At 42.9% G+C, this 11,945-nt stretch overlaps 1 protein-coding gene across 1 annotated transcript; it reads right to left on the reverse strand.

Moving 5' to 3' along the window:
* Positions 1-2,760, reverse strand: LOC311228409 (UDP-glucuronosyltransferase 2B31-like; the record flags this gene model as incomplete). The annotated part of the gene is made up of 2 exons (XM_084314317.1): positions 1-117; positions 1,357-2,760. The coding sequence occupies 2 exons, from the start codon at positions 2,758-2,760 to the stop codon at positions 1-3; spliced, it is 1,521 nt and encodes a 506-aa protein (XP_084170443.1).
* Positions 2,761-11,945: the final 9,185 nt, after the last annotated feature.

The following is an 11,945-nucleotide window of genomic DNA, read 5'->3' on the forward strand; positions in this document are numbered from 1 at the left end:
CTAGATGTGGTTCAACCGCAGCTGAACACATTGCTGTCCCTTCTCATTGAACTCTGCCAAGTCCGATGCTGTGCAGGGCTGTTCCAGCAGGGGGCATATCAGGAGGTGCTGCACGGTCTGTGTTTCAGTGCCACAATCACACAATCTGGCGACAGAAGAAGACTCGCTCGACATCTCCGACTCCGGCGTTGTGCCAATGCATTGGTGCCAATGGCCATTTTGGATAAACATACCTATACATACCATTTGAAAAAGATGTGTAAAGCACAAGTTTTCTGTGGTATTGTTATCAACTTTGGACCTGTACTAGATAGGACTTCAGGCTATGGACCCATTGTGTTTTCCAGATCATACCTCTCAGCTGGAACTCTTTTGCAGGCATCTGTTTGCAAAATAATTGAGATGTAAGTACAATAAAAATACTTGTATTTCGGTGTGTTCAACCCTCTGCAACTCTATTACAGTAGCACTCAGAGTGATTCTTCCTGTTATGGAATAAGATTCAGAATGTTTCCTTTAAAAAGAGGCCAGACTCATGCGTGTGCCATAAATGGTTCAAAAATTGCTTTCAAATGACTTTGGGTATGCAATTGACAGGCGTTTTATGCAAAACTTGCAGGAATGTTAAGAGCTTAAAACAGCCCTCAAACCCACATGTTCACTCTTGCTTGTTGTGACCATTAACTGGTATTGGTTTAGTTTTGTTCTGTCTTTTGTTGCTTACATTGTAAAGTGTCTTTGAGCACTGTAAAAGAGTTATATAAACTGTATTATTATTATTAAACAAGCTAACAGCGGCGTCCTTGCTACTTTGAAACAAGCTAACGGCGGCCTTGCTACTTTGAAACAAGCTAGCGATGCCCTTGCCACTTTGAAAACAGCTAGCGGCATCCTTGCTCCCTAGAAACAATCTAGTGGCATCCTTGCTACTTTGAAACAAGCCAGTGGCATTCTTGCTGCCTATAGAAACAAGCTAGCGGTAAACAGGCTAGCAGCGTCTTTGATGCCTCAAAACAAGTTAGTGTCATTCTTGCTGCCTTGAAACAAGCTGGCACTGTCGTTGCTGCCTAGAAACAAGCTGGCAGTAAATGAGCTAGCAGCAACCTTGCTGCCTAGAAACATATGTGAATAGCAGGGGAAGATATTCAGACCACTATTTATTTAAGGAGATCCTAGTAGTTTGTTCAAATGGATGATATTATTTATTGTAGCTGGATAACAGATTAGGAGTGGGGTGTTCTTTTCTTACCCACACACAGCTTATACATAGCTGTATACAATATGAAATTATTCCTTTTTCACTTTATGCCTGCAAAACACTTTGCGCCATAAAACCTTAATTGATGCAATACAGACAGTTGTTAGGAGCAAAACAACTGCTAACAAGAATGCTACAACATCAACAGAGTGATACTGAATCCAGGACATCTTGTAGGACTCTGTCCTTAAGTGAGCAGCTCCCTTGTGTCTCATAACAAACTCTATCCAGAACATGGCTTTGTCCAGAGGCTTCATGGGCTGGTCTCTGTGTAGCCTGGAGAGCCTCTGCATGTTCTCCCTGTAGGATGGTTCATATAGAACTGCCTTCAACGCCTCCAGGAACATCTCTTTGTTTACTGTGGCAAAGTCCAGTACTTTGGCAACACCCTTTGCTTTCATCCTTGAGAGGTTATCTTCCTGGTCGAACATCAGAGGCAAACCAACTAGAGGAGTGCCATGGTAGATAGCCTCCTGAAGCCCATTGGTGCCCCCATGGGCAACAAAGACTCTGGTCTTGGGGTGTCCTAAGAGGTCATTTTGGGGAAGCCAGTCCAGCAGCAAGGTGTTGTTGCCCAGGGTAGATGGTCTCTTTCCATTGTGCCTCCAGATAACTTTCTGAGGTAATTGGGCAAAAGCAGCAGCAATGTCTTCCACTATGTCCTCAGGAAGGTTCCCTACCAAGGTCCCTAAAGTCATTACAATGACGCCATGTTCTCCAGAGCTCTGGACAAAGTCCTCCAGATCTTGAGGAAGGGGCTTGGAGGACTTGCACTGGAAACCACCCATGTAGACGATGTTTGGCATGGTGGGACGGGGAAACTCAAAGGTAAAGTCGTTCCTCATCAGCCAGATATCTGCCGCCTGGAACAGCTCCATGTAGTGGACATCAGGGCCAAAGTAACGGTGGACAAATGGTTTATAGTTAGGGTCTGTGATGAAGGCAACTTGAAGACGATTAAAAAAATAGAAAAGGATGTTCTTGATTCGTTGGGAAAATGTCATCTTGTCAGTAAGCTCTGCTCCAGGCATTGGAACGTATGAGAATGGAGAGGGGGCAATAGCATTGTGGCCCTCCCCCTGGACGGTCCATCTCACGTTGAAAACCAGAGGAAGACCCAGGCGATGAGCCAGCAACACCCCTCCACCAATACCCGGGTCTGTCAGAACCAGGTCATACTTGGCATCTCGAAAGCTCTGCATCAGTTTGGCATCCTCAAATACCTGTTCCATCGTATCTACCATGTCTTTGTGCAGCTGATAGAACTGTTTAACCAACTCTAGTTCCAATGAGAAACGAGCCCAAGCAGAGGCACCATCACGCCGGAAGCTCAGTATTTTGGTCACAAATGTCCCAAATTGCTCTTCCTCAAATCCTGCAGAGGAGTTGAGGTTGAACGTTTTGTAGTGAGGGGAGTCGGCCTTGATGTACCAGTTGGCTGTTGGCCGTATTACCGTGATTTCATGACCTCTGGAGTAGAGCTCTTCAATGAGGACTTTCATGTTGATCCAGTGGCTTCCATCCAAAGGGAATACCAGGATTTTCCCACCATAAATGCAGGGCATAGAGCAGAGAAGCACAGCACATGCCACCATGGTAAGTCGGTCCATCATCTCTGAGGAGAAAGGAGGATAGACAGCAGTTAGATGGGTCATTATTTTGGGGAGAGATGCGTCAGGTCACACCTTATGGTTCAGCATACTCTGTTATCTATGTATCAACTCGTCAGTCGTTATTGAAAGTATTAGTTATTTTAGGTATTTTTTTAATAATACAAATTTGAAAATAAGATTGTCCTATTTAAGATTTCAGTAGTTTTACTACAGTTTAACTCCATTTATATACTTAGATAATTTTGCACTTGAATACCCTGTGCTATTTAATGTACAATAGTAAGAGTACATGCATGAATACAAATGTAGTACCACATTTCTCAGATATATCAACACATATGTATGAATTTACTATTTGTAAATATTTGTAAATAAAATGTGTATATATATATAAAGAAAACAAATAAATAAAAAACTATGTTTGTCAAATACATGCTATATAGACCAGGGGTTCCCAAAGTAGGAGTCGGGCACATCTAGGGGCCCATGAGGAAATTCCAAGGGGTCCCCAGCTAAATGTTATAAAACAATTCAGATTTAATTTATTTTATCTTTAGAGCAGGGCGATAGACCACCAGCCCTGATTCCAAACCTTAACCAACTTCGAAAGAGGGCCTAAACTTAACCAGTTGGAAACAAGGCAGACAGTAATAAAATTAGCAATCAATCAATCAATTCAATAACCCATGCTCACTTAAAACAGCGCACCTCCCAGCTGCTTCTATAGAAAGTAGGTTAAAAAAAAAAGAAAAAAATCCTATAGGGCAAAGAAAACTTTTTTAAATTTGTTTTACCTACTTTCTATAGAAGCATCTAAGAATGAAGTTCTATAGAAAGTAGGTTAAAAACGGGCGGCTACGTGGCGTAGTGGGCAAGGCGCTCGCCACGAAATCTGGAGACGCTGGGCTCGCCTGTTCGAGCCCAGCGCTCCACATTGCTTTCAGTTTAGCTGGTCGTCCGTACTAATACACATTGGCCGTATTAGGGGGTGGGAAACTGATGGGTGGGGATCGGGCGTTGTGGACAGCGACTCCTACAGGTCGGTTGGTGCGCCTGCGCAGTAGAATCAGGAAGTGTCAGGGGCAGCGTGAGCCTCCCACGCGTTACTCCTCACCACTGAGAGATCGAGCTGCGCAGGTGAAAAGATGCGACTGCTGTTACCTCAAGTACCGGAGGGGACTTGTGCTATGTATGACTTAGTCCACATTGCAGCCGGCTTGTGGGAGGCAAGAAACAGCATCCGTGACAGGGGAGGGTTGAATTGGATGATACGAAATTGGGATGGGAGAAAATATAGAAAATGGGAGAAAAAGTGGATAAAAAAAAACAAGAAGTTATCACGTTATAACGTGAAACCTTTATGTTATAACAAGAAGTTATCACGTTATAACGTCAAACGTTTTATGTTAAAACAAGAAGTTATCGGGCGGTCAGGTGGCGTAGCGGAGATTGCGCTCGTCACCAACGCAGGAGATGCTGGGTCCGAGCACAGCTCTCGGCGTTGCTACCAGCTTGGCTGGTCGTTCATACTAATACAATAGACCTGTCTCAAACCCTGCCCCTTTTCTTGATCCTCCAATCACAGAATGTCAGGAAGTCAGAGGTAAGCGACAGCTGTGATTGGAGGATCAAGAAAAGAGGGCAGGGTTTTGAGACAGGTCCATTGGCAGTGTTAGGGGTGGGGAAGCTGGTGGGTGGGAATCTGGCGTTGTGGACAGCCAGATCTGTCAGGTCAGGTCTCTGCGCTTGCTCAGCGGGGGCAGGACTTGGTGGAGATAGCGTGCCCTCCCACGCGTTACACTTCACCAATGAGAGTCCTCGCTGCCAAGTGAAAAGACGTCACTGGCAGTCGCCACACGCATCGGAGGAAGCATGCGGTCGGCTTCGGTACGCCCTTGTACCGACTCGTAGGAGAACATGCATACAGCAGCCAGGTAGGGGAGGGGGGGAATTGGCACGGCGACTAAATTGGACGGGGAGAAAAACAGAAAATCTGAAAAAAAATATATATATATAAGTTATCACGTTATAACGTGAAACCTTTATGTTATAACGTGATACGGATATATATACTTTTTTTCTGGTGTGGCATGCAATACGCTTCCGTAGTTCCATTCTCACATTACTGCGTTTTATTTTCATTTTTGAATTTACAGATTCAAGTTCATAGACAGAACACATTCATGATGGACTGAGACATAATAACCATGATGGTGCAATATCTATAAGTATATTGCACAATGCCACAGATGTCAAGTTTTGAGGGAGAGAGCTGTTGCCCCGTGAATTTAATGTTCATTTCTCTACAATAAGCCGTCTCCAAATTCGTTTTCGAGAATTTGGCAGTACATCCAACCGGCCTCACAATGAATTTGGAGATGGCTCAGTGGTTCTCAACTGGTCTAGCCTCGGGACCCAACATTTTCCTTAGTCATTAAGTCGCGACCCAACATTTTTAACCACTATGATTTATGTAAAAAAATAAATTGCAGTAATACGCAATCTTTCAAAACATGAAATAAACACAAAAAAGTGCAACAAAAGTGCAACTATTGCTAAAAACCCAATGAAATAAAATAATAATAAATAATATATGCTTCTTTGCAGACTTCTTAGCTTAACATAACAGACCTACAGTAAGTTTGGGGGAACTAATGGGATAACTGGGGTTGCAACAAAAGTGCAACTAAGGGCTAAAAACACAATGAAATAAAATAATAATAATAATAATAATAATAATAATAATAATAATAATAATAATAATAATAATAATAATAATAATAATAATAATAATAATAATAATAATAATAATAATAATAATAATAATAATAATAATAATAAATAATATATCCTTCTTAGCAGACTTCTTAGCTTAACATCCCAGGGAACTAATGGGATAACTGGGGATGTTGTTTGCTCCTGACAAGAGTCTCAAAGTCTGGGGTGATGGTAGACAAAGCAACTCTGAGGTCATGCTCAATGTCCAATCTGTTCCTCCGCTTTGTCTTCAGCGGGACCAGAGCTGAGAAGCCACTTTCACAAAGATAGGTAGTGCAAAAAGAAAAGTAAAAAAAGAAAAGAAAAAAAAACGTTTTCTTTTTTCTTTTTTTTTTACACACACATCCGCGACCCACTCAAAATGGCCCCACGCCCCACTTTTGGGTCGCGACCCACCAGTTGAGAAACACTGGCTTACACTAGAGAAATTAATATTCAATTCACGGGCAACAGCTCTGGTGGACATTCATGCCAATTGCATGCTCCCTCAAATCTTGCGCCATCTGTTGGCATTGTGCTGTGTGATAAAACTGCACATTTTAGAGTGGCCCTTTATTGTGACCAGCCTAAGGCACACCTGTGCAATAATCATGTTGTCTAATCAGCATCTTTGTATGCCACACCTGTCAGGTGGATGGATTCTCTCGGCAAAGGAGAAGTGCTCGCTAACACAGATTTAAACAAGTTTGTGATTTTTTTTGGCATAAATAGGCCTTTTGTGTACATAGAAAAAGTCTTAGATCTTTGATTTCAACTCGTGAAAATGTTTTGCAAAAAGAAGTGTTGTTTATATTTTTGTTCAGTAGCCTATATTATAACAATATAACAGTTGTATAATGTATTAGTAGCAGTAGTATTAGTAGTATTAGTAGTAGTATACATTAAACTTAAGAAGTCCTACATTTTGGTTTATGTGAAACATTTGAAAGTTAATACTTCATTCCTCAAGGCTACATAAGTACTTAGCAACTATTGCAATATTTTCAATTTTAATGGATTACTTTGTTAAATATATTAACTGAATACTGTGAGGCACTAATTACATTTAAAATGTACATACTGCAGTTTACTGTACATGTAGAATAGTTTCCTCTATAGCTATGCACACCCAAATAGTTGAATTGAAAAATTATTTAAGTCCAAATTTAGCTGTAACTTTGCCACAACATTGTCAATATAACCAGTGAATGAAAGAGTAAAAACAACAGTGAATGAAAATAATAGACACTTTCACCTCTTTCATATGCTAATAAGCTATTTTAAACAACATTTGAACTAAAACCCAGATGAAGGAAATGTTATTTTACTTTTAAAACAACATTTGAACAAAAACAAACTTACCAAGAATGACCTTGAACGCAAAGGCTTCAATGTTGAACTGAACTAAACACAACCGGACTAAAGTTCAGTTTCTGGCATGCAGCGGAATGCTTTGGTTACATAAGGTGAGATCAGTTGTCACTCACATGTGACATGTCTACCTCTACCTTTGATCTTACAGTACAGAGGTATAGAGCGGCACGGTGGTGTAGTGGTTAACACTGTCGCCTCACAGCAAGAAGGGTTCGATTCCCGCTTGGGGACCAGGTTTCCGCGTTGCCAGGAACCCAGGTGGGGTATCTCCCAGGCCTTTCTGTGTGGAGTTTGGAAAAACATGCACAACAGATCGCTGATGCTGTCGCATCCTTGACGAAGACGGGCAGGAGCACTTGGATTGGTCCCTGGGCGCGGTACCTCGCCGACGCCCTGTCTGCTCCCGGCAGCCCTTGGGGGGAAGGATGACGGGATGGGTTAAGCGCAGAGCTCAATCGCATTGGCGACTGAGAAAAAGACAATGCATGTGTGTGTGTGTGTATTCCTGTGGGTGTGTGCCGCCCATTTGCATGTCCCATGTCGTTGCATGCCGAATAAAGATCCCTAAAGAGGTCCTGCATTATTATCATTATTATACAGTACAGTACATGTAGCTGTTCAAGTTGATGGATACAGGAAGGGATGCATCAATTCTCAGTTAATTAGCACTACCTGAAAAGTATTGATTAGCACCAAACACCTTTGTTTCCTTTTTTCCCCTTCTTCTTCAATTCCTTCAAAACCTTTATTTACAACTCAGGAAAATTATTATTAGTTAAAAAATTACTAATAATTATTAGTTACTAATAAATTATTATTAGTCATTTACAATGATGCAGAGCTTACAAAAAAAGACTGTGCTGTCGAGATTCAAACGTAGCGTAGACATTCTCCAACTAACGCCTCTCCCGAAGGCTAACCGGCACTGTCCGCTTCCATTCATTGTGCTAAGCTAGGCTAACGTGCAGATAGCTTTCTACTGAACGCAGAGAGGAAACTGGTATCTATCTTCTTGTCTCTCTCTGGAGAAGACGGTAAGCAAATTTCCCAAAATGTTGGCGTGTTCCTTTAGTACGTATGTGGGTCAACTCTTGTTTCACAAATGGAATAGTTGGGTGAACTGAGTTCAGGTGGATTTACCCTCCGCTACCTCCCGACGGGGGTCAACAGGCCTACAGCAGCTCGAGCGCTGACGGGTGATGTGGTATCGATGGTCATCATTTTGTACAGTGATGCACCCATCAATACAATAGATTTGGGATGAGCACGACATCTCAAATCAACACCAGAGTTGGTTGACCTATGAATTGCTGTACACACTTTTTTTTATAAATTTTTTTATTTATCTCCTTATTTTTTTTTGTCTTGTTATTTTTTTTATTTATTATCTTTTTTCATTTTTTTTTTTTATTATTACCATTATTATAATCTCTTTCTGAAACTGTCCGTTTGTCTGCCTGTCACTTTGTTTTGATGTCTGCTGTCCTTTGTATTCCTGTTTTGTGTTTCAAACTTTCAAGCACATATAATTTGTAAATGTTGGTTGCACTGAAAAAACTCAATAAACAGATATATTTTTAAAAAATTATCATTTTGTACAGTAGGTAAACGCGACACTTCGACACGCTGCCCGGGCAGGAGCATGAATCGAACCGGGGAACCTTTCCGATTACCAGACGACCGCTCTACCTCCTGAGCCACTGTCCTGTATGTGCAAAGATCAGTGGCGGACTCAGGCAGTTTGAAGGACAGGGGCGAAAAGAAAAAAAGGGCACCTAGTGCACAACATGGGACCCCATCAGTGAGCAAAAAGCTATGATGCATCATGTATGGTGAAATAGTCTTCATCCTTGATTAAGATTAACATTAGAATAACATAGACAATCCAGATTAATAGTATAACCACACCGCTATGATAAAAACACACAGGGAACAATACACCTTTAAAATGTTTATTTCACCTCATTGTCATGGTGTTTGAAAAGTAAATTATCATGGTGTTTGAAGGCCTAAACTAAACCATTGCTGCAGTGGTATAGTACATTTCTCAATGCTAAAGATATCAGTGAGGAATATAAATATTTGGGAAACAGCGTTTTATTATGGTCTGGGTTGAAAAATAGTGAACCCATTCTTTAAAAGCTATTTACAACATATATATATATATATTTTTTTTATTATCTTTTTTTCCCCTCCTCTTTTTCCGATTTTTCTCCCATCCCACTGTTAGTCGTTATGCCAATTCCCAACTCCCTTCCTGGTTGTTGCGCACCCCCCCTACTGTTGGCCGGAGACTGTCACATGCTTTCCTCCGACACATGTGCAGCCAGCCGGCAGCCAGCCTGGCCGCGCAGATTCTCACTGGGAGAGTGTAACGCGTGGAAGGTCACACTACCTCTCTCCAGATCCTACCCTCGCTGTGCAGGCGCCCCGACCGAACTGTAGGAGTATTTTTCTGTTTACAACACGCGCCCAGGACCCACCCATCAGCGTCCCCACCCTCTAATACTGCCAATTGTATTAGTACGGACGACCAGCCAAACTGAAAACAATGTGGAGAGCTGGATTCGAACACGCGAACCCAGCGTCTCCAGCATCGGTGGTGAGTGCCTTGCCCACTGCACCACCTAGCCACCCGCTACAACATATATTTTAAAGGATATAAAACAGTTTAACAGTTAAAGTTAATTCAAGTGCCGTTGAGCTTCTTCCTTTCTCTCTCCTAGTAGGGGTTAATCCTGTATTTACATCCTTCAATGTGACCTCCACACTTTGATCAGAGAACCATTTCATTTGGTCATTTCTAATAGTACTTTACTACAGTATTTAAATAATAATAATAATATAAAACTGTAAACTCCACACACAACTGGCTAAGCTTTTGGCACCTCACCTCTCTCTGAATATACCTGCATATAATCCTATATATATTTATTCTTACCATATATATATATCCACATCTGTCTGTACATACCTGCATATAATCATTTTTACATACCTGTAGATACTATATCTGTACATATTCCTTATCTACTCTTACTGGTTACCCTGCTTGCCAGTATGACTTACTAGTTACTACCATAGTGTCTTTATAGCTGTATCACTGTACATATTGATACTACAACCCTGTACATACATCTGCTTAGCACTATTAGTCAGTAGTACTCATTGTTTATTACTATTGGATTTAATAGCTATTTGCACTCTAGTTCGATGCCTTCATTACATTGTACTGTACCTGCGCTGTATGCTGTCAATATATTTGAATCTAATCTATTATTTAAAAAGTGTTGTAAGAAGATATAATCTTGAGTCCATCAACTTAATTTTTGCCACGCCATACGCGTGAATATTAAAGGCAACCAACTTGTGTTCGGCTTTTCTCTGATTGGCCGCGCCCCCCCCGCCCGCGTGAATATTAAAGGCAACCAACTTGTGTTCAGCTTTTCGTTCAGCGTTTCTCTGATTGGCCACACGGCCAATCAATCAATCCACTAGCACACGCCCTCGCGCAAAGAGAGACGCGGCAAAAGCGCTGGTCGAACCAGCGGTGTTCTGTTGTGTGACTGTACTCTACAGCGGTGTTCTGTTGTGTGACTGTACTAAACACTTCCACCACATGACCGACATTTGACATACAGTACACCTCCTATCTATGTTGGGATTATGTTTGGTCATGACAAAACAATAAAAATCGCTTCGCAAAATATGAGAGCGCGCCGCTGTCATTGAAGGGCTTCCTACAACAGAGCACCGCCGCTGCTGCTGCTGAAGCTGTATCAAGCCGGCGGCGGTGCACGGACGCCGGGGAAAAACCACCGCGTCGCCCCGCTGGCGCTTCAGGCTCAGCAGCCTCCACGGGCGAAATAACATATAACGTTACAGTTCCACACTGATGTACAGTGAGTGTCTAATATGGCTGTCGCGAAGTCATGCCTCTCCCTCTGAAAGCCCATCCACGCTGTGTATCATAGACTACGTTTCGCGTTCCATTGATTAACGCCATTACCTGCTGTGCTGTAGGAAGCAGAGGTACACTGCTACCGCAGCTGAACACAAGTTGGTTGGAACAGCAGCCTGCCGCTCGCTTGCCGCTCGCTTGCTCCTTGGATTTCATTTGGGACGTGCGCTTGCCTGCGCGTGGGGGCGGGGGGGGGCGCGGCCAATCAGAGAAAAGCCGAACACAAGTTGGTTGCCTTTAATATTCACGCCCCCCGCCCCCACGCGCAGGCAAGCGCACGTCCCAAATGAAATCCAAGGAGCAAGCGAGCGGCAAGCGAGCGGCAGGCTGCTGTTCCAACCAACTTGTGTTCAGCTGCGGTAGCAGTGTACCTCTGCTTCCTACAGCACAGCAGGTAATGGCGTTAATCAATGGAACGCGAAACGTAGTCTATGATACACAGCGTGGATGGGCTTTCAGAGGGAGAGGCATGACTTCGCGACAGCCATATTAGACACTCACTGTACATCAGTGTGGAACTGTAACGTTATATGTTATTTCGCCCGTGGAGGCTGCTGAGCCTGAAGCGCCAGCGGGGCGACGCGGTGGTTTTTCCCCGGCGTCCGTGCACCGCCGCCGGCTTGATACAGCTTCAGCAGCAGCAGCGGCGGTGCTCTGTTGTAGGAAGCCCTTCAATGACAGCGGCACGCTCTCATATTTTGCGAAGCGATTTTTATTGTTTTGTCATGACCAAACATAATCCCAACATAGATAGGAGGTGTACTGTATGTCAAATGTCGGTCATGTGGTGGAAGTGTTTAGTACAGTCACACAACAGAACACCGCTGTAGAGTACAGTCACACAACAGAACACCGCTGGTTCGACCAGCGCTTTTGCCGCGTCTCTCTTTGCGCGAGGGCGTGTGCTAGTGGATTGATTGATTGGCCGTGTGGCCAATCAGAGAAACGCTGAACGAAAAGCTGAACACAAGTTGGTTGCCTT

Source organism: Notolepis coatsorum, assembly GCF_963971535.1.
Source record: "Notolepis coatsorum genome assembly, chromosome: 5".
NCBI lineage: Eukaryota > Metazoa > Chordata > Actinopteri > Aulopiformes > Paralepididae > Notolepis > Notolepis coatsorum.